The 26,765-nt window shown below is 48.7% G+C and overlaps 1 protein-coding gene across 8 annotated transcripts in view; it reads left to right on the top strand.

Moving 5' to 3' along the window:
• CEP43 (centrosomal protein 43) overlaps positions 1-26,765 on the top strand; it is an 816,584-nt gene that overhangs the window by 336,366 nt on the left and 453,453 nt on the right. For all 8 annotated transcript variants that reach the window (XM_069606648.1, XM_069606650.1, XM_069606649.1 and 5 more), the window contains one exon: positions 15,299-15,355. In XM_069606648.1, coding sequence (XP_069462749.1) covers positions 15,299-15,355 — 57 coding nt within the window. The remainder of the gene's footprint in view (positions 1-15,298; positions 15,356-26,765) is intronic.

The raw sequence follows: 26,765 nt of genomic DNA, 5'->3' as shown, positions 1-26,765 counted from the left end.
ATCCAGTATCATGTTGCGGTGGTGCGGTCGTACTGTAGCAATGGTCCTTTACAACTTTACTGGATTCTCCGGACACATTGATTTCATTTTCTGTACATTGGACATGAGCATCCCGAGTCTCAACACGCCGCGTCTGAATTAATAGTTCCTCCATAGCCTCCATAGTGTAAATGGTCTGGCAAGCAACATCTCTCATTTGCTTCACTGTCTGTGTATGTATAGTTTGTAGACCCACGGGTAACTAGAGGACAGATTGGAAAAGGGATGTTCAGTTTAAACACAAGATAAAGTATAGAACAATTGACTGGGAAAAAAAAAATAGTCCCCAGCACAAAAAAATGTCTAAAGTTATGAACTGTTTGTAACTAACCTTATTTTTGTTTCTTTTCTTTGCAACTTTTTTGCCTCGACCTTCAACATCTGCACCCTGTTGCTCCGGTACTTATCCGCATGTCTCCCCTTCCTCTTGTGCTGCAACGACCATATTTTCTGTATCCGCATAGACAGCACTGAATGAGGCTCCATCGACTCCCTGAAACATAGTATTTTCATTACTGTGCATCAAAATATTGTTAGCATAAAACACTCGCGAGGACGAATACACATGTACATCTCAATAGCCAAACACGATTTAAACATTGTGTGGAACGATCAAACGACAAGTATTCAAGCTCTGATGACCTAGTTCGATGGAGCTGCCAGTAGCCATACCACTGGCTCTGCATGGACTGCCACGAATGATTGTATTGAAGCGGAGGCATCAGCAACTCCATGAAACACAGTACTTGCGTTAGTATGGTTTTCAATATTGTAAACATAAAACACACTTGGGGTCTACGGCACAGGTACATATAAAGAGATAACCACAAATGTTGCATTGTCTAAAAGAATCAAGGAATATTTAAATATGATCAGATTTAATCGACTTATTTCTCCGATTTCTTTACATCTGCATCATCTAAATGGGATCTTGTGATTGTAGTGGAAGCTCCATCGTCTCCCTGAAACACAGTACTTGCGTTAATAGGGAAGAAGGTATAGCAAATGGAATCACGTTATATGATCATGCTCGATGGAGCTGTCAGTATCCATACCTCGTGCTGCTGAAGAATATCTAGGGCTGTTGTCAATGTGGTGCGCACTTCCGAAAGCTGTTGCGCCGATTCGTATCCGCATGGTCCTGCTTCCACCGGAATTACTTGAATGTCAGGCTCTGCATCAAGTGCGTGGGTTGACGATTCAACAACTGCCTGAAACATAGTATTTGCATTAGTAAGGATTACAATATTGAAAACATAACACACGCTTGGGGTCGACCGCACAGGTACATATCAACGGCTAACCACGAATGAAACATGGTGTAGAACAATCAAACGACAAGTGTTCCAGTCCTGATGATCACGGTCGATTGAGCTGTCAGTATCCATACCTCGTGCTGCTGAAGAACATCTAGGGCTGTTGTCAATGTGGTGGACGCTTCAGCATCTCCCTGAAAGACATTACTTGCATTAGTATGGATAACACTAATTATAACTGAAAACAAACACCAGGGGACGACAACTAGGGTGTATATCAATTGGAAAGCACTAACAAAACAATTGGTAAAATAATCACACGATACATACAAACTCTTACTTGACATGCAAAAAAACAAGTCTGTAGCGGAATAGCCAAGTATGATTACCTGATGCGCGCTAGAAGTGGTTGATAACTGCGAGCACGTGACGGAAGTAGAATGTTCTTGCTTCAGATTCAAGGGATAGTCAAGAAGTTGTAAAGGTAAATTGTTTGATAATGAAAAGCCAACTTTTAAAATTGCCATGTAAGGAGACAGAATACTTGAGTAATGCGCAATATAGCACAGTTCCCTGTGCCCATATATAGATTTCGTTTGTGGGTTATGAAATTTAAAAATAATATATTGATAAATGTCATTATTCAAAAAGCTATACACTCATATCAATGTCGAAAGTATTACAAATTGGAAACAACACCTAAAATATCAATGAATCCATTCGGCTACCTACACACGACCGCAAGGCCTAAAGCTAAAAACGGACACTTGACTCACCAGTGGCAGATTGTGGACGAATAGAGTGGGAATAGCGTTTGCAAGCAATTTTCGCGTCGATCGCCGTTTATTCTTCTTTGTTACCCAAGATGTGGTGTACATGTTCGAGGGAAAGTGCCGGCTGCAGATGCGGTATCGATCACCCCTCTTGTCCTGTAAGACTTGTTGGACTCTACTTTCCAGCTCATCCAGTGGATATCCGCAATGTCTGACCCATTCTCTTATTCGATCAACAGTTTACGGGAATACATGCATTGTAGTGCCTTCAGATTTAGCATGGGTCTTCGAAGGGCAACCGCTAATCGAACAGGCAGGCATTGTTGAAAATTCTGAAAAGTAAATATCAAGATTATTATAAAACCTTGATGAATAAAAATGTCATAAAAAAAGTAAATGAAACATACCATGCTCAAGGCAAGGTTTGTTTTGGTCACCGGAACTATACCAGTTCATCATGTGCGGCTTAGTATTTGTATAAGTTATAGAAATGTTTTAAATTATGTGACTAAACTCTGAACATGTGGCTCGTCCCTTGGATGTTCTGTCTTGCACGAAAAGGAACCATGCTTACATTATAGAGTGGACTCCCGAAGGATGCAATTCGATGACAATTGACACAGATGAAAATAAATAGATCTATTGATAGCATAACAATTGAAACTCAAGTCGATAGAAATGAGACCAATGACCATAGCTCTATTGGGTACTGTAATAAAAAATAGATTGAAATGTAAAAATTACCGAAATATGACAAGGATACATGGCCTTACCTTCACCAACAAACAGTTGGATTCAGCAGGCCGAGGAGTATGTTGCAGGAGAACAGGTAGATGGCCACAGGTAGCACACTGACGAGTTTGCTCGAAGCGGTCACAGATAGCACGGCGACGAGCAGATTAGCATAGATCTCAGTGCTTCTCAGGTAGAAGGTTCAGGAGTTGACTTGCAAAGCACAAAGATGTTCTCATGAGACATATCAAGTGGTTTATAAAGTATTAGAAATCGGGATGTGTTTGTGAATGAATGACGTGTGTATGTCGTGGTATTATGTTTATTGCAGGGGGGCGGCCTGCCTCGAGGGAGGCCTGCCTGGAGACACAGGGTCTGAGGAGGCCATGTGAGCGATGGCCCCTGGGCGTGGGATACCTTTTGAAGTGTACATGCTGTTTGGCACCTTAGCCGTTTGCGCCCGTGACAGCCCCCCATGCCAGCGCTCATCCCCGGGTGCGAACCGCCTTTGATAGAGGGGGGTGGGATGGATGGGCCTGGGGCGTGCAGGCAAGTGTGTGGGAGCGAGGGGCCATCAGGCCCCTCTCATCCTTTACTTCTCAGTAGAAACTCGTACCAAGTGCATCCAGTAGTGGGTTTGCCCCTTGCCCTTATGTGATAACTTTGGATGACATTCGCGTAGATGGGAACACTGAGCAGGACACGGGGCATCCATTTTTGTACCCCCTTTCCATTCCATTTTGGTGACCAGGCCTCACTGCGATAGTACAGAGCACATGGCCCACACCCTCGTTCCCACTCTGACTCAAACTCCAGAGGTATTTGCAACAGCTAATAAATGTAACGCATCACTCTTCCTCTGAGATCACGGTCCTGCATGTGAACCAGCCTGAACCAAGCACGTAGCTCATACATCTCCACAAACGTGTCCTTGCCCACGCACCCTCGCCAGTGGAAACTTACTGCCATTCTGACCCTGTGTCCCTGCAAGGTATTCTCTTCATGTGCCAGACCACTGACCATGCCATGATGCCCACCTAGTAGATCCCCAACTAACATTAGACCCCTACTGCAGTATATCGTTGCCTATCAATAACAAATGCCACATACCAGAGATTCTTGTGAGCACAGACCCACACTTCAAACAGTGTATTATAGTGGTCAAGACCCTTAACCTAAGGCTTGTATAATCCAATGTTAATTGATAGTTTAGATATATGTGTGACTTTTATAGAGACATAACCGACTGAAAGACTTTGAACAAGTGTTATTTAGTGCATGCATTATTGATAATATATTATGTTAGCTTAGATAGTGACCACCCCGCTTCACAGCGACCTGAACTTCACCCATTCCGAGCACAGATGTCTGACGTCCATCCTTGAATGGGGAGACACTTGATTCATTTAAAGAATCGAAACAACCGTTGTTAAAATATATGTGGTGTTTTATTTTGTATCTTATTTTGATGACACAAAAATGCAAAACTATACACATTGTACAATTCAGGTTGCAGCACAGTGAGAGAAAATCCCCTGTACTGACCGCTGTCACTCGGGAACGTTTCTCTTATGGCACGAACGGCACAGGCGGGTATCACTCTTCGAACGCGGTGTCCAAGCCTCCCGTGAAGCCACCATGTAAAAGAACGATAGGCCACCAGCCTGTACCAGCTGTGAAAACGAATGAAACAAACTATTTTTAAATGACCAAGATAAGTTTAATAAACGTTTGTTGTCAATGACAATTCTTGTAACTAATGGCATTCTGCTCGGACAAATGCTATCTAGACACTGCACACTGTTGAACGACTTTCGTGCGTTACAATGATATGTATATGTAATTTTAGATATAGTAGAAGACCATGAAATAGGAGTGGCATGACAAGCAGAGTATACTTACTCGTTACTCGGATTACGAGGACGAACAGTTGCGCGAAGTTCGTGCATAAGCACCATCATTTTCCTCAACACGGGCCATGTGAGGCAGGCTGCCCTGAAGTCTGCCAGCTTGGTGATGCATTGCGGTCGTGGCTCGCCTTCCGAAATGTTGGCCACGCATCCTGAGTTTTCACAGCAGCAGCAGTTCTCGTCCTCGGTTGGCATTAGCTCGCACCGATTGCATGTGCACCAGGTGGAAACACTGTCCATGCGACTAGGTCCAGGCTCTTCAGCTGTTGAATCGTCCTCCCAACTTCCGTCCGAAGACCCATCGGTTTTGCATGTTTTCCCTTTCCAGTAGTTCCTCCACGGTATACTCGGGCTCGTACATGTAGGGCATTATTGTAGCCATTGTGTGTTAAACAAACTAAAATAATTGATAGCGTTGGTACTGGTATCTGTTCACAAGGGCTACAAGCAACGAAGGTAGCTGACCAGAGCACAGAAACGAGTCACAGAATACTCAAATTAACACAGAGAGGGGAATGGAATCGAAAATTTGCTGCTGTGTGTTGTGAAACGGTCTGTTTATACTTATTGAGGAAAGAGGCGTCCTGCCATTTCCATGGCGACACTTCATTAGCTGAAGCGCAGCGAATGTTGACACGAGACATGCTTTGGCGTTGTGAAATGAGCGGTACGCGTCTGCTGATGACAGGCTCAGGGGCGGGGGATATGATTTAGTGCCGCAATTGCAGGTCAGCCAGGGCGATGGGGGAAATGATAGGATAATCACAAAATGGCAGAGTTGCATTGGCATTGGTTGCCCTTCGGTTTGGCGCAAAGGAAACTTTGGATAAGAGAAGGCACCCTACACCCAGTTCTCACCGAACTTAGTAATGGAGCCAAGTATCCTGAACCAAAGAAACAGATCTGTGGAACCGCTGGAGACCCGCTGGAAGGTTTGGCACCCTGACCCCGCTGTTGTCCTGTCTGAGCCCCTGTTTCTCATCGATCACAGAAGGCCTGCAAGGGTGCTTCGACCGTTTGGAGTAATGGGACCAACTACTCTCAGCACCTTCTGCTTAACCTGAAAACGAGCCCCTTCGGAAGTGTTCCTGAACCGCCCGGTGAACTGACCAGCATGTATGAGACTTTTGCTTTGGAATCGCTGCCGTTTTGAGGCTTGACTTGAGACTTTGGGAACCGTAAGATCTTGGTAGAAGGCACTCTGCCAACGACTTTCGTACACGTAGCATTCCTAGGTCTGGAATTGGGAGAGTCTGCCCGAACCCGGGCCTACGTGGCACCACTGACGCCCTGCAGTGGTGAGCTTCGTGGGTGCTTTGCTGCTGTGCCCTAAGACGACCTGCAGTGGAACTGGCCCAATTCCTTACCCAGAAGCGGAGAAAAGGCCACTGTCCCGCCACGGATGGAGGCCCTGAAAGCCGTAGAGATGCACAACTGCGGGACTCGAGCCTGCGAGCGAACTGGACTAGACTGGTGAAGTTTGGTCCGGACTGCGTCGAGCGTCGGGGAGTACTTGCAACACTTACCGGTGGCCCCTAGGCGCATCCATAGACTTGCGCACAAGTGTCCCCCAAGGTGCACTCAACTTAGTTAAGGTAGCCTGTGCTACCATCCTATTCCCGATTCCTGGAAATGGTTCTGTCCTCTTGTGGGGACCCTCATCGAATTGTGGAACTCCATTCTTCATCGCCTCACCCCCCTTCCTGGGACACTAAAGCCCCTTGAAGAAGGCCCATTTTGTACTTCAACGCCCGATTGAGCGTTGGCGCACTAAACATACTTTTGAGCACCAGGCTCCAAACTTAGTTGGGATTGCACTGCCTATGAGTTAGGGTTGTGATTCCTGAAGAACACACTGTCTTGACCCTCTTCTGTTACAGGTTGCGGATATAGGTTACCCTGTTCCAAGAAACTAGGCTGGCCTTCTGAACCTCTGCCCACCAGGTCAGAGTTCAGAAATCCATCTCAACACTTCTGGGCAAAGTCGTTGCCCACTATGGCTAAGGACGCACATTTTTCCAACACTGATTTAATCACATGCACCAAAGCACCATTGAAAGGTAGAACTGGCACCCTAGTTTCTTTTGGCTTTAGAATGTCTGTGATTCTGTGAGAAATTATTTTAGAGTGTTAATGGCTCAAGCCACCACTGCTGTGAAGGAGCCAGACTTTTGGCCTGGAGCTGTGATGGGGTCAAGGCTCATCTCTGAATCGAGGAATGTATCCAGTCCACACGCCTCTTGTAAATCCTTATGCAGTTGCAGGAGTTAGACTATGGATTGAGTGTCCAAAAGCTTTTCTGGCTATGACCGCCTCGGAATGTCAGTGGATAGTTGAAAGCATGAAGAAGCCTCTCCATCATCTTCAAAGATATTCTGAAAAGCCCTAATTTGAGCCCTCCTCTCACGAGGTCATGGGACCTGTATTATCGTCTGATAGGATATGCACTCCTCATCGTAATCCTTTCAAAGACAGAAAAGACAAGAGGTGTGTGGATCTGACGCATACATCAAATGATGTCACGTTTTGCAAGCTTTGAATAGCGACTTAGGAGATTGCATGTTTAGAAAAAATCAAAGTTTTGAAGAGTGACCCTCTCCTGTTCATGGGCATTGCCATGGAAAAAATTAGCTGGGGAAAATGGTGGCTCTGTACATACATGCCGATAACAAAACATTTGTCATTGCCAACTGTATCGATGGGATGGTTTATAGTTAATATTTCGAATTTCATTATTTCGAATGCAAACATTTGGAAAAAATATCACCCAAAAAAAGTGTTTTTTTTTTTGTTATTTTTTGTTTGAAATCGGGGGGGTGAAGGGGGCGCTGTTGAGCAGCCTGCAAAATGGCTGCCTAGTGCAAGAGCTCTGTGCCTAGCCGCCTTTTATCCGTTGACATCTGCGGTTCTGCTTTGGATCCTGTGTCCCTGCTACGATCCCTGCACTGCGGCCAACGAGCACTATCCGCACATTGAATTTTGGGAGAAATCGGACCCTCGGAGCCGGAGATCTTCGTCCCGCTGTGTCTTGCTGAGGGCCGCCCTTGGGTCTCCGCCAGGCCCTGTCCTCATGGTGGCCTGATCGGGTGCCTCCCGCCGGATTCGCTGCTGGCTGCTCTGCCCCTGGCGCCTTGGGGCACACACTACACTCGTGGGCCGGTTCGTTCCTGTCCCGGCCCCGCCAGACTGTCCTTTCCGCTGGGGGCTTAGGCCCGGCCGCCCGTGGCGCATCGGCTGCCCGTCTACGGTCGTGAGGGACCTGGGCTGAGCTGCTTCGTGCGGACCGGTGGGGACCGCTGTCGCGGCCTGTTTCCTGCATCGCTGCTGATCTGTAACCCAGCTGAACCCAAATGGTGTGTCCATTTTCTAAGGGATTTCTGTCTCGACGCCGATCCGGTACCGGTCAGGTGAGGAGTTGAGGGGGTGGCTCCACCTGGGCCCTACATGTATCTGCAATTCTTCTACCCTCTCCCCCGACACTAGTTGGCGGCGTGTGCACTGCTTGGTCGCTTTCCTGGAAATCCGGGACACGGTCACTCTACGGTGGATTGACCTATCACCCACACTTCAGCCGCGTGGCTATAGGGGGTGCCTCTCCCACTGGAATCTACCTCTGCCACCCTGCCATACATTGCTTCGGAGCTGCAACCTCCCCGGATTTGACACCGATCCCCGAGGGAACCGCAATAGAGAATGTGATGATCCATCTGGCCTCATACTTGGCTGAGCTATATATTTAGACTTCCGGCGCACAGGGCCTCCTCAATACCTGACTCACTAGCTGGACCGACCGAGGGGGGCTGTGTTCTCAGCTTGCCAGGCTGCTCTCGTCGAGCCTGTGGCAGCCCCTAGCGCCACCAGAGCCTGCTCCCTTCATCTGATTACCTCCCCCTCTGGTTCCGGCCATGTTGAGTCGCTCCAAAGGATCTGCTAAAGGGGGTGCCATGGACAAATTTACTAAGATGGTCCCTCCGCCTGAGGTGGGCCACACGTCGCCCCCACAGGAAGAACTTGACAACGACCCTAATCCGGGGGTGGCGGCGCCAGACCTCACTGCCATGATGGAATCAATGGCTAAAAACTTTGCCTCCTTTCACGAGAAGCATGACGACATTAATGCAAACGTTGCCTCACTCAAAACCTGTGTTGACCAGGCTGGATCTAGAATTACTGAAGCCGAAAACCGGATCTCCACCAATGAAGATGCGATACACGCACTTCAGGACACTGTGGCCACCTTATTGCGCGACATGAAGAGCGTTAAGGCAAAATGCGATGACTTGGAGTCCCGCTCCCGTAGAAACCTTTGCATCATTGGGGTCCCTGAAACTGCCCTTAAGGGGCGCATGGAGGACGCAGTCTAACAACTACTCAAGGACTTGCTGGGTGATCCGAACCTCTCCCCTTATTTCACGGTGGAGCGGGCTCACCGGGCCCTTTCCCCGCGACCCAGACCTGGCGATAGCCCCAGACCTATTATAGCCAAGATTCTTAATTATCGTGACAGGGACCTCATCCTTCGCCTGTCACGGAAAAAGTGGGAGCTGCGGCTGGAGTCTCACACTATCAGAATCTTCCCAGACTTTTTGGTGGCGGTGCAGCAGGAGAGACGTCAATTCCTCGGCGTTAAGAAAATGCTCAGGGAACGGAATGTCCCATATGCCATCTTATTCCCTGCACGGCTCAAACTCACCCATAAGGGCAAACTGTACTTTTTCACCGTCCCTGATGAGGCAGTGAAATTCATTGAGATGCAAACACTGCTTCGGGGCCCTGGAGACGGCTGTGTTGATAATTGATTATGAATGGCACGGATTGTAGACATTTATTGAACTTGTTAACTTAATCTGCAATGCGTTACTGGTAAGGTTGCTCTGTTCACTGTAACGTTCTGGCTCCCGGCAGCGTGCACCTGGGGCGGGTGTGGACCACGAAATGTCGGCGTCTGAGCGCTCACGACAAGTCTCCCTGTATCCTTGGTCGATCTGGGGGTGGTGGCTGGTTCCGGGGTCGTACGCGCAATCTGCTAACTAAGGTGGCGCGCCCCACTCAGGGCACGCTGGCTCACGGCATGCCCTATAAGGCTGATTACATTGGGACGATTTACACCGCCACCAATTATGGGGTTGCGCTTGCTTGGGAGCCGGACGTCTCACCGGGTGCTGCTTGCGCCTGCGATGAATTACGTCTCTGCAGTTCTTACGAGCTACAGCGTTAATGTGCACATCCTTATTGGCGTATTATTGAGGCACTCCACAGAGCTAATCTTGCATTGTTTTGTTGTCCTACCGCAATTTCTGTCTCCCTGTTGTTCAAATGCAGGTCTTTAATCTCTCTGCGATAAGCCCCGTTCCCCATATATGGGACATGGGGATGAACACTATTTGACTGTTGAAACTGTCTTGGTTTGTTTCGGAACCGCAGGGGCTCGTGCGCAGTCCCCGATCACCCGCTCCGCGGGCGGGGCCTGCGTCATGTGTCCGCCACCACTGTTCGCTTGCCACAGAGCCATTTGGCTCCAAGCATGCTAGCGCACGGCAGCGGCGCACCCCATTGCGATTGCACTGTTATTTTTCAAACCTTTGGTACGTGTTGGCCCCAGTTGGGCCTCAGGGCAGTTTGGGCCAGGTTGGGGACGGCCCAACTGCGCGCAGTTAAGGGTGGGCGATGTTTACACTGCTGATCCATGGTTAGTGGTGAGGGTGGGGGGTGGGAAAGGGGTGGTTTTTCAAAAAGGCACACAAGGTTTCGTGGCACGCATACTGAAGGGCCACATGCCCACTTGCTGTTCCAACTCTGGGAGCTCATACCATCACTGGAGCTGGGATGTTCACTGAAATATGGGTACTGTGTGTGTAGATGCCTACCTCTGAAATGGCTTCTGTCATAATGTCCTGGAATATTCGGGGGCTGAGCAATCACACTAAGGTCCGTAAGATCGTGGCCTATGCCAACAGACACAATTGCAAGATACTGCGTCTACAAGAGACACATTCCAACGGAATCATCCCGAGGGCTGTTGCCCCGTCATGGGGTTCTGCCAGGTTCTTTACCTCCTATTCCACACAATCTAGGGGCGTTCTCACGATGATCCACAAATCAATTAAGTTTGTGCTGCATAAAAGCTACATCGACCCTGAAGGTCGTTATGTCATACTACACTGTACACTGGTCAATAAAGACTATCTGCTGGTTAATACTTACTGTCCCAACGTAGATTCTCCGGAATTCTTTGACACTGTAACTACCATACTGCTGGGCTTCGTAGGGGTGCAGATTATATGGGGGGGGGATCTGAACCTTATTCTGGACACTGTCCTGGACAGAACTGCCATGGCTGCCAGAGTTCTGTCTGGTGCGGCGCGCAGGCTGCATGGCCACATGCGGTCGCTCAACATCTGTGATGCCTGGAGAACACTTCACCCCCAGCAGCGGGAATACACCTACTATTCATCTGTACACGATAGCTCGTCCAGGATAGATTTGTTCTTGGTCTCTAGGGACGTCATGGGTAGGGTGGAGGATACATGCATTTTGCCCCGCACATTTTCGGATCATGCTCCAATTACACTGTCCTTAGGACTGGGAATTCCCATACCAACACTCTGCACCTGGCGCTTTAAGTCCGAAGCCCTAAAAGACATTGTGTTTAAGTCTGAGATACTAGCTGACATTGAGTCGTTCTTTGAACTTAACTCTCTTCAGGACACGTCCGCCGCGGTTAGATGGGAGGCCTTTAAGGCTTACATTAGGGGTATGTCTATCTCCCGGGAGGCTGGGGTGTTAAAAGCCATTAGAGCCGCTCTTGGGCGATCTGAGGCCAAACTGAAAAGACTGGAGCAATGTTGCTCCACTGGTACTGACCCCACCATTCTTGCCCAAATCTCGGATGAACTCCAAGTATTCAACACACTAGCTACCAGCGAAGTTCATTACTTCAGCCGCCCGCAGGCCGCCAGGAAATATGGAGAGGGAGACGGACCCGGGAAAACGCTTGCGACACTTGTGAGGGGCAAATTGGGCCGAACACAGATCACTTCCATCAAAGATCGACATGGTGACGCCCAATGGGCGGACCAACAAATACTGGATATATTTACTGAGTTCTATAGATCCCTTTACTTCCAGCCCATAGAGCACACCGAGCAACATATGCGAGAGCTCCTAGACCAGATCCCCACTATGGAAATTTCCCCACAGACCCGGGACCAGTTGGACGCCCCGTTTACGCTAGACGAGATAGTAACGGCTATCTCAGACTTACCTAAAGGCAAGGCGCCGGGTCCTGACGGCCTCACTGTGGACTTCTACCAAGAGCACATAGCTATTCTGGCCCCACGGCTGTTGGAGGTCTGGAGTGAGGCACTCCGTGCCCCTATCCTTCCCGCTTCCATGCGGGAAGCGGCCATCACGGTGCTGCTCAAACCGGGTAAACCTGATGACGAGTGCGGGTCCTATAGACCTTTCTCCCTCATGAACCTCGACACAAAGATATTTGCTAAGATCATTGCTAATTGCTTTCTGCCTATTATGACGCACTTGGTACAAGAAGACCAAGCAGGCTTTGTTCCTGGCAGGTCCACCTCCCATAATATCAGGAGATTGTTCAATGTCATGTCCCGTATAGATCAAGACGTCCAGGCCGTAGCGGTTACGTTGGACGCTCAGAAGGCCTTCGATATGGTCTCTTGGAAATACATGTGGCTGGTCCTCGAAACAATGGGCATTGGCCCAAACATGATAGGGTTCATTAAACTATTATACACTTCCCCTGTTGTGCGAGTACGAGTTAACTCACTAACATCCGAGATGTTCACGCTATTCAGAGGCACCAGACAAGGTTGCCCCTTCTCCCCGATCCTTTTCGCTTTGGTGATGGAACAAATGGCGGACTTTGTCCGTGCACGACACTCGCGTAAAGGAATAAGACTGGTTGACGATCCTGAAATAATCTCTCTATATGCTGACGATGTCCTACTATACGTCAGAGGTCCCACAACCCACCGAGATCCCATACTGAGAGACATCACCCGCGTCGGCACCCACTCCGGATTTACGATCAACTACTCCAAATCGGAGATCTTCCCGCTCACTAAAGCTACCCTACAGCCCACCACCGAGTATCCCCTGCGCTGGGCCACTGAGGGTGTTAGATACCTTGGGGTGCAGATATCCCTCACTAAGCCCACCTTGCTTGCCGATAATTACTCAGCTGTAGCACGAACAGTTGAGACCAAAATTTCACGATGGCGCACTCTTCCGTTGTCCGTTGCTGGCCGACTAGCTCTTATTAAAATGATCTTGCTCCCCAAGCTCTTATACACCTTTTGCAATATACCCATATGGCCTGGGGGGGCTTATTTCACTAAATTGCATACGCTTTGTGCACAATTCTTTTTGCACTCCGGTGCAGTGCGCAAGAAGTGGACTGACATGGCACTTTCATACAAACGGGGTGGTATTGCTGCTCCGGACCTAGCACTATACTGGATCGCGGCCCAGGCCCAGCATGCTACTCATTGGTACCCTGGCTCCCCAGTGCGCCCACATGTCAAAGTGGATCGGCTTGCGTCCGCTGGTATCAACTTAATGTCCTTAATACTACATCGACACTATGCACCCGATTCCCCCATCGACCCCATTGCTGCGACTCTGTATGCCTGGTCACGTCTGCTATACTCGACAAGTGGGCCCTCCCCATATTACAAATGGCTTCCCGTATGGGCCTTCCCTGGCCTGGAGCCCATGCTGGATACCGCTTTGGCCCGACACTGGGGTGCACTGGGGTATCGGGCGCTATCCGACTTTTATCCCAAAGGCAAATTCATAGATCCCCAAACTTGGAGACTGGGGCACACCAGATCCCCCCCCCTAGAGACTCTTCAATACTACAGGCTCCGTGCCGCGTTCCGCCCCATGTGGCCCTCCTTTCCTGATGAGCCCCCAGATAACCCGGCAATAGCATATATCGCTAACTCCGGCGGTGCACGGGGCGTCGTCTCTTCACTGTATCAAATCCTACAAGACATCATCCCCAATCCGGCTCTCGGGGCGCGCAACGGATGGTCGGCTGAACTGGGCTTAGAAATACCTGATGAATTGTGGGAGAATATGTGCTGTCACACCCAAAAAGTCTCCCTCAACTTCCGTTTTCGTGCCATGCAATATAAACTTCTTAAAAGGCTCTATTACACTCCACGCAGGACTTCGGGGTTTGCTCGCTCTGAGGTGCACCTCTGCCCGCGTTGTAAGGCAGTGGATGCTGATCACTTGCATATGTTCTGGACCTGTAACAAATTGTCCGATTTTTGGGATGGTGTTCTAAATACACAAGTGCAGTAACTGAAACTGTAATTGACTCCGATCCTTTGGCAGTTCTGTTTTCAATCTGGAAGACTGACGAAACTAAGCGCCTGAAAAAGTTTTTGAATATAAGTTGCATGATTGCCAAAAAATGTATACTCCAGAGCTGGAAGCGCTCCTCCCCACCGGCCTCTCAGAAATGGCTGGGTATGCTCACATGGTCACGGAACTGTGAGGAGGAATACCTGACTATGCTGTCCGCCCAATCTCGCCCCAGGAACATCTGGAGCGAATTTAATACGTATCTCAACAATCAAAGTGTGAACACGCCCGGAACCGGCTTGTCTCCAGTCTCCATCCATGCATCGTGATCTTTTTTGTGTCCTTCTTTATTTGGTGATGCTCTGTAACCACTGTTGGAACTATATATTGTAATCATTATGTTCTATGCTATGCCTGGTTTATATGCTTGTTGCCTTGAAGTTTGTGCCTTGTGAACCTCTGCCGACAAAAATAAAAGTTTATAAAAAAAAAAATCGGGGGGAGTCCCTCCACCCCCCTTTTTTTAATTTATTTTTTTAACCCCTTTTATTTAACTCGCGAAACAAAAAAAACATGTAAATTAAAAAAAGAATACATTCGATTTTTTTTTTTTTGTTTTGTTTTTTTTCGACATTTTTGTCATTCCAAATTTTATTTTTGACATATCCCATCGTTATTTTCCAGTTAATATTTCAGAAGATGAGGAATATGTGAGAAGAATGTCTCCATTAGAAACAAGGATTTCTTTATCGTGGATGCAATTTTCATGTTGTAAGCTACTAGCCAGAGATGGTCACTCGCCACCTAAATTCTACACATGCACAGCTTAACACACCATTTTTTGCTTAACAAGAGTCAATTATCGCTAGCAAGTAGCAAGTGCACATGTTGGGCCCTGTCTTTATAGTAGACCAAGGTATGTGTCACATTGATTGTGAATGCCAAAAAGTAATTCTGATGTTTTTTTGCAATCAGTTGTACTGTGATCATCAAGATGACTGACATAAACATGGACTGTCTAGGCATGCATATGGTAGCTATCCTATTTTCCCAGTGAGGACATTTTGTTCCCAATATGCCCAGATGTGTGCAGCAGTTGAATTTGGTTGCTGAATCTAGATGAAAGTAATCTCTACTCTTAGCTGAGAAGGCCCTGAGCTTATCATGCATGCCTGATAATGGTATTGTCAAGAACGATCACTGTAAAGCTTGAGGTGACCTTCATTTCCGGTTTATATTTTAGGACTTGTCACCCAAACAAGTAATCGAAGCAAAGAAAAAGTTTGAATTCTATGATAAGGTGAGTTTTTGATTAATTAAAATGCTGTCCGTCTTCAAAGCGATCTTTCTATTTGTAGCAGCTACCTACCTTTTCTGCACCAGGTTTCACAATTGTCCTTCTGGCATCATTCCCAAACTTGAGCAAATCTCTGCCGCAAGGAGAGCAGCACACTGGCTGCCCATTCAAGAACGGATCAAATTTAAAACACTGACCATCACCCACAAATGCCTCTCCAAGACTGCCCCCCCCCTATCTAGTCCAGAAGTTCTCCAGAACTCAATTATCTAGACCAACCAGAACCACCTATACTAACAGACTGTCTCTACTGAAATTCAGACTGACCAAAGCCAGTGGCTTCAGCTTCCCGGTCACCGCAGTTAAACTGTGGAACTCGTGACCGCCAAACCTGAGAGCGTAACAATCGTACTGGTCATTCCGCAAAAGTCTAAAAATATGGCTCTTTACCTAGAGAAACGATGTCCTCTTTACGCTTACTTTATTAATTACTGTAACCATTGAACAGCGCCTCAATGCCTCTGGGTTTTGTGTGCTTTAAAAATGAAAAAAATAGAATAAATTATTCCAAGAAACGGTTATACATTTTGCCTCATGCCACGTGACATTAGTGAATTTTGTGTAACCCTGTTATATATTAATCCACATTTCAATTGTTCACCATGAGGCCCCTCACCTGCTGGTCCAATCTCTTACTCCCTCCTCTCCTTTGCTGAAGGCAGCACAGCAAATGGGAGTGCCTGAACGTCTTCTTGCTCATGCACACTTCATAGTGGAACAGGACTTCCTGTCCCTTGTCCCAAACAGTTTCTTATGGCTAATGGAGAAACTGGCAGAAGAATCAATTTTACAGCTCTAATACATCTCTTGAAGAGCCTAGTCTACTCTATTCTGATCTCTGGTACAAATTATCAAGCAGTAAGCAACTGGCCAGGCATTAATTAGAGGTGGGTGAGCTGGATGAGGTTCGGGACCATCCGGGCCAGACAACTGGCTCGAATAAAGTCTTATGCCAGTGCCTGGCTGATACATGGGCTTTGCTGTGAGAAAATGTGCGAAAGTATTTTTTGGGCCCCCAAAGGCAATCAAACGTATGCCCTGCAGTGGCATCACAGAGAATGTATCCCTTAGTAAGCCGGCTTACTGGCTTTGCTTTTGCTTGTTTTTTCATTTGTTTTTCTACCCAAGCGTACAATATCATAATGAAGGATGGAGCAAGCTTCCAATGCCATCACTACCCTGCCCTCTCCCACCTCATGCCACCTTACCTTCTTGCTCCCTCGCCTAAGGCTTGCAATCTTGGGGTCCTCTGAGTCATCTTGACTGCAACAATGTATCGCTGTCATTGCCTCTACTGCTCGTATTAACACCCTCAACATTTGGAAAATTTGTAATTTTATACTAATCAGTCTATGAAAATTCTAATCTCCACCTTCATGCTCAAGCCTACTCCTTGGCCTTTCTCTCTTCTCCTCCCTCTAGACAAAGTCCTCAATTTTAGTACCTTTACTCTCTACAACCTACCCAGATGCTCCTGCACTTCTACCTACTGACAATATGCTAGTTGGCTCTCCATGCACAACCGCTCTCAAGTTCCTTCTTCTAGTCTCCAAAGCTATCAGTGGTCTTGCTCCTCAGTACCTGTCTCATATCTCTGTTTATCCACCATCCGGTGCATTCTGATCTTTCTCTGTACTCAACCTCATTGTCCCATTCCCTCCTCTAATTTCCACTCTTTCTCCCTACTAACACTGCGCCACTGGAACACTTACTAGCCGGTCCAGCTGTGGATCTCTACAGAGATTGGCATAAACTTCACATACTTGCTAAAGAGGGAGCTTCCCCTTACCCCTGCCCCATCCTACCTACCTGATCCAACTACTCACTCCAGTGATGCTTAATAATGTAATTTTATATATGTATGTAATACTCTATATTTTGAAGCACTTGCCCCCTTGGGTTTGTTACCTTTTTGTAAGTCACACATTTTCCAATATTTTTTTTTCTGGCCTTTGTTCCCGGTATATGCTCCACTTTTTTACATGATCATAAACTGGCTCACCACGTTTTTTCATCTTTATGCTATTGTGCAGGCACCCTTCGTGGGAATGCCTATGGCATCTGTAAATGTGCTATTGAAAGTGATTTCTGATCTAAGTTAACATGCCCGTTCTTCAAATAAATACAAACACTTGGACAAAAACTTTGAGGTCGCATGAATGCCCATCAAAGTTTACTATATTAGCGCAGTTGTATACAGAGCCCGCTAGAACATGTGCCAGTTCCTTTGAGTAATTCGGTTTTTACTACGTTCCACCTGCTTGTAATAAGCCCCTTAATGCATTTCATATTTCACTATGCAAACATCCTTTTACTCGTACGTCCCGTCCCCTTTCATCCATCCTTGTGGGGCGTCCCCCAACATAGGGATTGTACATAAGCCTTTTGGCAGTGAAATATTTAACTTACCCTTTACATTTAGTAAAGGGCGTAGCCACGGTGTGGGAACGCCCCCCCTGAGGCCCCGCCCTCCGGCGCCTCAGTTCAGTCCCATTTACCACACAGACCGTCTCGGACCTGCCAGCTAGGCGCAGATACTTTTATTAAGCTTTCAGCTACCTCCCCCCCCCCCCCGTTGGTTTGTTTTTCAATCTTCTTCACCTCCCTTTGGTGCCTCGCCTCCCTGGCACATGTCGGCTGCAGGAGGATTCATGAGATGTGCGTCCTGCGACTGCTCGTTCCTGGCCTCGGACCCCCACGCACCCTGTTTTGAGTGCCTGGGGCCCACCCACTGCTGGGACACGTGCATGGCATGCAGCGCTCTCGGTCGGTCACCGGGCATTGACGAATCGGTTGTTATGGTGGAAGGAGATCTTACACACTTCTCCTCCAAGCCCCATTAAGGACTGCACGTCAAGATAAGGTAGGACCTTTGTTTAGTACGGCACCTCAGCGTGGAGACTCCTTCCCAGGGGTTTCTACGGACAAGAGTTCCTTGGATTCAGGTTCTGACAGACCTCTAAGGCTCTAAGGCTACCGACTCCCAAGCCAAGGGGCTCATCTGGGTGATCCGTGGGCAGACCCTAGGCCGTCAAAGCTACCTGCTCCCAGGCTGAGGGGCTCAGTTACCCTACTGTGCGGTCCACAGAGGGCAATCAAGTTCGTCCTCGTCGACCCCAAGGGGCAAGGGATCGTTGTGTTCTGCTTCCAAGAGTCAGTCCTTAACACGATCCAACAAGACTACCGGCGCAGGGACAAGGGCGCACAGCCTACCGGAGTCGGCCATTCAACTACCGGCCTGCAGGCCAAGTGCTCAGTGCCTACCAGAGTGATCTGAGGTTGATGTTTCTGGTTCGGATTCAAGACCCAAGGTGTGTCCTCATCTCAGCCGGTACGGGGCCTTTGCACCCTCACAGCCCTGGTGTGGTGCAAGGCCCCAACCCCAACATGGCGTATAGGCATGTGGCTGAGCCGGTGCCCATTTTGGATTCGAGTGGGCCTTGCAAGAAGATTCCAGTCCTCTTCACTCTGGAAGCAGCGGTGGATTGTATGATAACAGGCGGGTGGTCTCCGCATGGATACATCTATCCACCACAGCCTTACGGCTATTCTCTGTATGTGTCTCAGCAGTCCAATCAGGAATGGAGGCCCAGTGCCTCGGAGGGCCGGGCTCCCTGGGAGCCGGCAGCATGCAAGGACCGCTTCTTTGAGCGCTTTCTACTCCCCCCCTCCCCCATGCCCCCCATTCCCTGCAGATGACGGGGCTCTTCAAAGACATTTGTTAAGGAAGTGATCCCGCAGGTTGTGCCTCTCTGACATCTACCTCTGGGCCCTCCTCCTGTTGCTACTGGTGCCATTGCCTGTCCCTCCTCTGGTCCAGACATTTCCGGTCTTTTAGACCCCTCTGCCTCCGCCTGTACCACTGACGCCTCCCCCCTCAGCAACCGTTGGATTTGTCTTCGGGTCCTGACCTGGGGGGGGGGGGGGGTTCAGGGAGGTGCTGGCACCTATGTGCCAGGGCCCGGACTCCCCTCAGTCTGTAAAAAAGAAAAAGGGGGGTGGGTTGGGGGGTGGAGGGGGTGGCGGGGTGTTCGATGACTGATAACACCCAGGATGATGAACCCTGAGCACCTGTAAAGGCCTTTCATGACAGCCATAAGGGCCCTTGGGAGGTTCCTCTCCCTAAGGAAGTAGCCCAGGAGTCGGGAGTGCTAGATGATGTTTTGGGCAAGCGCACCATGAGCCATTCATGCATTCCGCTCCAGTAGGATGTCCTACAGGTGGCGTGAAAGGTCTGGGAGAAACCCAGGGCCAATGCCCAGATGAACAAGGCGGTTTATTAATTTAATTTTTTTACATTTATAAAGCGCTCACACAGCCCGCAGGCATCGAGGCGCTGTTACAGGAATTGTTTATTTTTCTTAGCGTAATTGTGTTTTTTTTTTTTTTTGTCTTAGTTACGTATTTATAACGCGCTTAAACACTCAGAGGTTTCTAAGCGCGGACCCGGGGATCGAACCTGTTGTTTCTCCGTGTCGTCTTGCTTTCAAGACGCGCACGCTGCCGCTGTGCTATCCTCCCGAGTGATATAGCCTCTCCTCCTGGCCTCCCAGCCTCAGCCACACTCGTCCGTGGTAGCTGCGGCCTTGCTCTATTTTAAACAGTCGTCTTGTTGTCTTCCTCTTCGGGAGCCACCCCCAGTTGTCTTTCCAAGGAGAGCAAGATCCTTGAGTCTTTGGGCAAACAATGCTATCGAATCTCAGGGCTGCATTTGCGGCAGGCCAATGCTGACGCCCTCTTGGTCGCGGCTAACCAGAAACTGCGGCTAGAGTTTGGAGAGTTTCTGCCTGGCCTCCCCCTGGAAAGACAAGCCTCCTTCAAGGCCAGTCTGGTGGATGCCCGGGCTGTGCGCAAGACTTAATCGACACAGCCAGCAGAGGGCTGTGCCTGGGGGTCGAGATGAGAAAGACGGCGTGGGAGCATGCCACTAAATTTTCTTCGGATGTCTTTGGCCATCCCGACTAAGCCAGGGCAGAAGTCCTTCCCTCGGTCTCAGAGCAGGGCCGACTTCAAACCCTGTGCTTTCACCTGCTTCAAGGGGTTTCTGGACTGCGGAACACAGTGGCCTGACAGGTCGCCCATCGACAACGGGAGGAAGCAGCAGAGGACTTTGCGCAGCTTTCTCTGCTCCCCCCTCCTCTGCTCCCGCATTTGACGCCAAGAAGCAGTGACTTCATGGTCAGGGAACACAGCTCCCCAGTAGGTAGCCGGCTGGCTCTCTTTCAGGACAACGAAATGTTATTTCGAGAGTCCTTGGATCCTTTCCATAGTCTCCAGGGGCTTCAGTCTTCCTCTTTATTTTCCTTTTCCATCCTCTCCTCCTCTTCGTCTGATAGGGTCCCCGGCTCTTTTGCAAGAGATCCTTTGTTTTGGAGATGCAGGAGTTGGAACTGGTTCCTCAGTCAGACAGGTGCTCCGGTTTCTAATCCGGATTTTTTGCAGTACCCAAGAACAACCAGGCTGGCCTGAGTTTAGTCCTGGACCTGTCATTCCTCAACCTGTCTTTGCCGCACGAACACTTCAAGATGATTACTTACATACATAGCAGAAACTCTGTGGGCAGGGGACTGGATGTGTTCCCTGGACCTCAAGGATGTTCCCATCCGCCAGCCGCATCAGAGGTTTCTACGGTTCACGATTATGTCGTACCACTTCTAGTACAAGCTGCTGCCTTTTGGCCTGAACTCGGCCCCTCGTGTCTTCACAAAGTTGATGAATGCAGTGGCGGGTCTCCTCCGTCTGGAGGGCCATCACTTATACCCTTATCTGTATGACTGGCTGGTCAGAGCCAGCTTGCCCAAGGGGGTGGTACACACATGCCAGAGGTTGGCAGAAATTCTTCACCAACTGGGGTTCTCCCTCAACCAGAGGAGTCACAGTTGTTTCCCTCCCAGGATCTAGTCTTCCTCGAAGTGTGCTGGAGGACGGCCTTCTGGGATTGATGGCATTTTATGTGCTCACTGTGCATCACGCCAGCCGCAAGATGAGGCACCTCCAGCTCCACCTGGTGCCTGGTGGCCAACTGGGATCGGGAGACAGGGTATCAGTCGGACAGGATCCCAATACCCCCGCTCCTTTCGGAGATGCGATGGTGGCTGATGGACATCAATGTGTAGAGCCTACCCTGGTGGTGACGACAGACTCCTTTCTTTTGAGCTAAGGGGCTATTCTGGAGGACTACGCGATTCATGCATATGGTCCTGGACTGAGGTCCACCTGCATATCAACCTGCTCGAGTTCAGGGCAATGGGCCTGGCCCTCAAGACTCATCCCCCCCCCTCTCATCAATGGCAAGTCAGCTCTGGTCAGGAGGAACAACTCCACTAGAATGTTTTACTTGAACAAGCAGGGTGGCACCCATCCCCCCTTCCTGTGCATGGAGGCGGTATCGATTTGGGAATGGGTCCTGACACAGGAGATTTGGATTTCAGCTGTCCACCTCCTGGGGGACACAGCAATGCAGAAACAGATCAGCTGAGCCGCTTGGGGTTCAACACCTGCGAGTGGAAGTTGTACACCAACTCCTTGTTCCCCCTTTTCAGCGTTGGGGGTTCCCGGATCTGAACTTGTTCGCATCTCCTGAGACTTCCGAGTATCCCCGGTTTGCTTCTTGGGCAGGGCAGGGTTGGGGGGGTCTCTGGGAGACGCCTTCCAGATCTGCTGGGAAGGCTGCATGTTTTGTGTTTAGGCCTCCTCTATTGCTCCAGCGGACCCTCTGCAGGTTTTGGGCTTCGGTGGGCTGCAGCCTCATCCTGATTGCCTCCCACTGGCCTTTGTGTTCCTGGTTCTCTGATCTGCTATTGTTGTGCTCTCCGTCCGTCTTCCGATCTCCAGCAGGGGTGCCTGATGCAGGAGGGCCCGGTGGTGGAAAACCCGGACCCGGCCAGGCTGGCCCTAGCTGCCTGGTTCCTGACCAGCTGAAGCTACAGCATGCTCAATTTTTCGGTTGACAACTGGTGCATCATTCAGCAGGCCAGACGACCTTCTACTCAATCTCAGCAAGTGGACTTGGTTCTGCCGCTTGGCCCAGGACAAGGGACTGGATCCCGTCACCTGCTCGCTAGACGGCGTATTGCCATTTCCAGCGCATCTGGATCATTCTGGAGTGCAGGTGGACACTTGTCACACCTATTTGGTGGCCATTGGGGCCTACAAGAATTCCCCAGAGCACGTGCTTTCAGCGGCCACCCATTGGTCAAGGCCCACCTCAAGGGGTTATCCCCCAGTGCATAGGCCGCATCCGGTCTGGAACCTCAGTGTGGTGCTTGCAGCCTTGCAGCGCAAGCCTTTTGAGCCAATGGCCTCAGTGGACATCCGGCTTGTGACACTAAAGACATTGATGTTGCTGGCTCTCACCTCGGCATGCAGGGTCAGTGAGCTGCAGGCGTTGACATCGTGCGAGCCATTCACCACGTTTCACAATAAGGTCATCTTGCGCACGCATCCTAATTTTCTTCCCAAGGTGGTCTCTCCATTTCATCTGAATCCAGAAATCTGACTGCCGCTGTTCTTCCCAAAGCCGCAGTCAGAGGCAGAGAGGGCTCTGTATTCCTTGGACCTCAAGAGGATCCTCAAGTTCTACCTCTCTCGTACGAAATCCTTCAGGATGTCCGAGGCATTGTTTCAGGGGCTCATCCCCCGGCTCCCAGGCATCCAAGGCTTCTATCGCCCGTTTCATAGTTCAGCCCATTTCAGAGATGTTTATGGCCATGGGAATACCAGTTCCTGAGAGGATTCATGCCCAAGCAGTGAGGGGGTCTAAGTCCACGGCCGTCACATTTCAGAGACCTGCTTCTTGGGATGTCATCAGCAGGGCAGCTACTTGGGCCACTCCGTTGGCTTTCCGCTGGCACTATTCCCTCAACATCAGCTCCAGGCGCGATGCTGAGTTTGGGCTGGCAGTTCCAGTTCTGAAGAACCGGTTTGCTTCTTCCTAGACACAAGGCAGGTTGTCACGGCTCTGCCCTATGGTCTTGTTCGGTGGAATCACAAGGATGGAGGAAATGGGATGGGATGTATGAGTAATTAAAGTTACTCGCTGTAGTAACTAGAGTACTCCTAATCCGTTGTCCCCTTTCTTCCATACGTCCCACCCACCTTCCTCCACAAGTTTGCCTGGGGCCAATATAGCCAGCCATCTAAGCTTCCAATGTGTCAAAAGGGGACAGAGGTGAAGCCCTGGAGGGCAGGGGGTTGCGGGGGTGAAGACGTTCCCACGCCCTGCTCGCTATACTACATTTAAAATGGAAGCTACATTTTTCACTGCCAAAGGTTCCCGTACAGCCCCCATGTTTGGTGACGCCCCACAAGGATGGAGGAAAAGGGACTATGGACTAGGAGTACTCTAGTCACTATGGTGAGTAACTAATTTCTTGGTCTTCCTTTCTTTCAGCTCCAAAAGGTTGAGGCAGCACGTTTTCTAATTTATCTATTCAAGAAGAGACCCTGTTCCACTGTTTTGTTGTGGCTCTCATTCTGATCGCTTGAGCCACATCACTCTAAAGACCACTCAAATTCTGGCCATAACCACACTCTTAACAGCTTTCATGAGAAGCTCAGGATGTTGGTGACCAGGGCAGCGCTCCCCAGCAGGAGAAGGCCTTTAGGAGGACTTGGCAATAACTTTTGAAAATCTCTATTATCCACACCTCTTATTTTGTGGCGTTAAAGTGTATGCTATTGGCACGGTGACGGGTAGTTTTCCAACTGGCTACATTTCAAACTTTAGGTGATTTGACACATCCTACCGACTAGGATGCCAAACAATATCAAAGGACACAGGATGGTCACAGATGCTGACCACAGAAACCAAAGCAAAGAGGTAAGGAAAAAACACCTGCTAACCCAATACCAAAACCTAATTTCGAATGGATTGTGTCCTCCCACGTATTCCTCATCTTAGATATATCCTTAAGGATATATCTAAGATGAGGAATATGTGGGAGGAACAGCCAATCGAAAAACGTTACAGTTGGTAAGTAACTTGTTCTTTTCCGCAAACTCTTCTACAGAAATAGACATCCACATCTCTGCACAGCAAACAGCATGTACTTCACCACACTGCAACAACATACGAACAACACATAACCATGCACAACAGCACCCAGGAATCACTCGGACTCAAAAATCCCACCTAAGCTCAGCGAACGGTGCAAACAGAACTGAAGCTATCAACAGAACATCATATCTCACTTTCCTATTCCCACTGCACCCTACTAACGCTCCCACAGCCTCCCTGTTTCACACCGTCCTTTTCAGATTTGCCAGGTGCCACTACGGTGGTGATAGTGCACAGTACAAGTAACCTTTAACATAAACATTAACATCACTGAGACCTAATCAGTGGCATGAACCTGCATTCTGCAGAAATCTATATCTAGCGGTTTGTGGGCTCAGTTTTAGTTTGAGAATATCTACAGCCGAAGAGTCCGTGTTTAACCCGAGAGATAGCTCTTTGTAAAGCAGAAGAGCCCTCATTATTGAGTGATATGTTGAATAAGTTACTATTTTACCAATTTTGACAGTCTGTAAATGGGTTATCTGGGTAAATGCAGCTGATCTAGTTTGTGTTTTGTTTTTCTTGCATTTGAAATCGTAGTAAGAACACCACCACACATACATTTTAAATACTCTGAACACGTTGAAATCATTTGCACATGTGGATTCCCTGTTCACTCCCCTCCTAAATTGTAGGTATTAATCGAACAGTTTTCTAAAAAGGAGTGTCATGCATATTGTCAGATTGAGCTGTCATTTCGTTTGATGTTTCTCAAGACGCTTTTTTTGAACAGATGGAGTGCCACTTTTGTTGTTGAAATTGAACTTTGTGAAAAGTATGGTATGTTCTTGGTTCCGAAAGTAAATATGGGAAGAGAAGGTGTTGTCTACTGCTTCCTATGTTGTAAACCAGGGTTCAAATCCAGTCTTCCCTACTTGAACTAATTTTGTGACCCATAACAAATCGTGTTGCCTAGCTATGCCTGACTTCCCGTAATAGTCGAACATCATACCACCCATCAGTTATTCAGGGCATTATGTAATGTAGAGAAAATCTCACAATAATGGTCTAATAGACTAGTGTTTCCCTGTATAATGTAAACATTTATTTATTAATCGCTGTACAGAATTGTATGCCACACCAGGATTGCATATATATTTTTGTATTTATTTACAATGACAAAGGACTTAAAGAAGAATCTCTGTATACGAGTGTAAAGTAGTAGACTGTAGTCGGAATGCAGGGTTCACAAGGTATGATTTATTGCCGAGTTAAACTTTCAAACAGCCTCTCATTATAAACAACAAAACATGCTTAAATGTGGTTCAGCAGGCTTGCTTGGAAAAAAGGATGAATCAATTCAGAGTTCGCATAAATGTCCTCTTAAGCTTGGCTCCTCTTTGAAAGAAAATTAATCAGGTCACATAAATTCCTTTCCCCGGACACTAACTTTCCATTCCTTCGCCAGCTGTCCAAATTGTGTTTTTAAAAAAACGAAAAACAGAGGGTAAACCCACAGAAACACTGTCCTTTGAAAATGGTTTACGGCCAGACTTTCCTTGTCAGTGAATCCGCTTCGGTAGTGTTCCCGGCGCTGCCGCTCTTCGAGCCTCTCCTGGCGGAGGGTCTGCCTCTTGATAAGGATCTCCGCGGTGCCGAGCCTTCAGCCTCCTAGTACGCCCAGTGCACATCACCTGGGGATTCCTCCCACTTCTGTGTGGTCTCTGGCCAGGGCTGCTGCTGTAATGAGAGACACCTGATGAGTTTCCCGGGGCTTCTTTTAACTCCTACTTTGCTCCGCCCCTCCCCTCAGCTTCCACCCGCCTTTCCTGCCCACTTCCCACACCTGCAGCCTGTTTGCCTTCATACCTCCACCCTGCTCCATGCACTGTTTGTCCATCCCAACCTGTACTGCTATGGGGGTATCTGTCACTGTACCGCATGACAGGGCTGTATCTATACCGCTTCCCTTTGTTCATTGATCTTTTCCCCCACCTGGTCTCCATTTCCCGTGGTGGTTTATGGGACATGTAGTTTTGTTCTGTACTGCTGATGTTACATTTTGGGTGCTGGGTCTGAGTTAGAATGGGGCTGTCTTTTATCTCCATTGCCTCTTTGACCTCCTCACAATGAGTTACATTCCACAGCCACAAGGAGATGCAGACTGTCTCTTCGCCTGTTCCGCTCTGGTGCTGTTAGCGTGAAAGTAACATCACATGTATGTAAACTAGCCTGATTTCTGCTACTAAATGACAAACGGTATGCGCCCCTGCCCCCCCTCCACTGATTTCCCCCAACCCCCAGAGCTGCTCCCCCCTAGCACACAGGTAACCTTGCCCTTTGCCCTTAACGTCA

The sequence above is a fragment of the Ambystoma mexicanum genome, chromosome 4p, assembly GCF_040938575.1.
Source record: "Ambystoma mexicanum isolate Mex_15411 chromosome 4p, UKY_AmexF1_1, whole genome shotgun sequence".
In the NCBI taxonomy this organism is placed as follows: domain Eukaryota; kingdom Metazoa; phylum Chordata; class Amphibia; order Caudata; family Ambystomatidae; genus Ambystoma; species Ambystoma mexicanum.
This window is presented reverse-complemented; position numbering and strand designations above follow the sequence as displayed.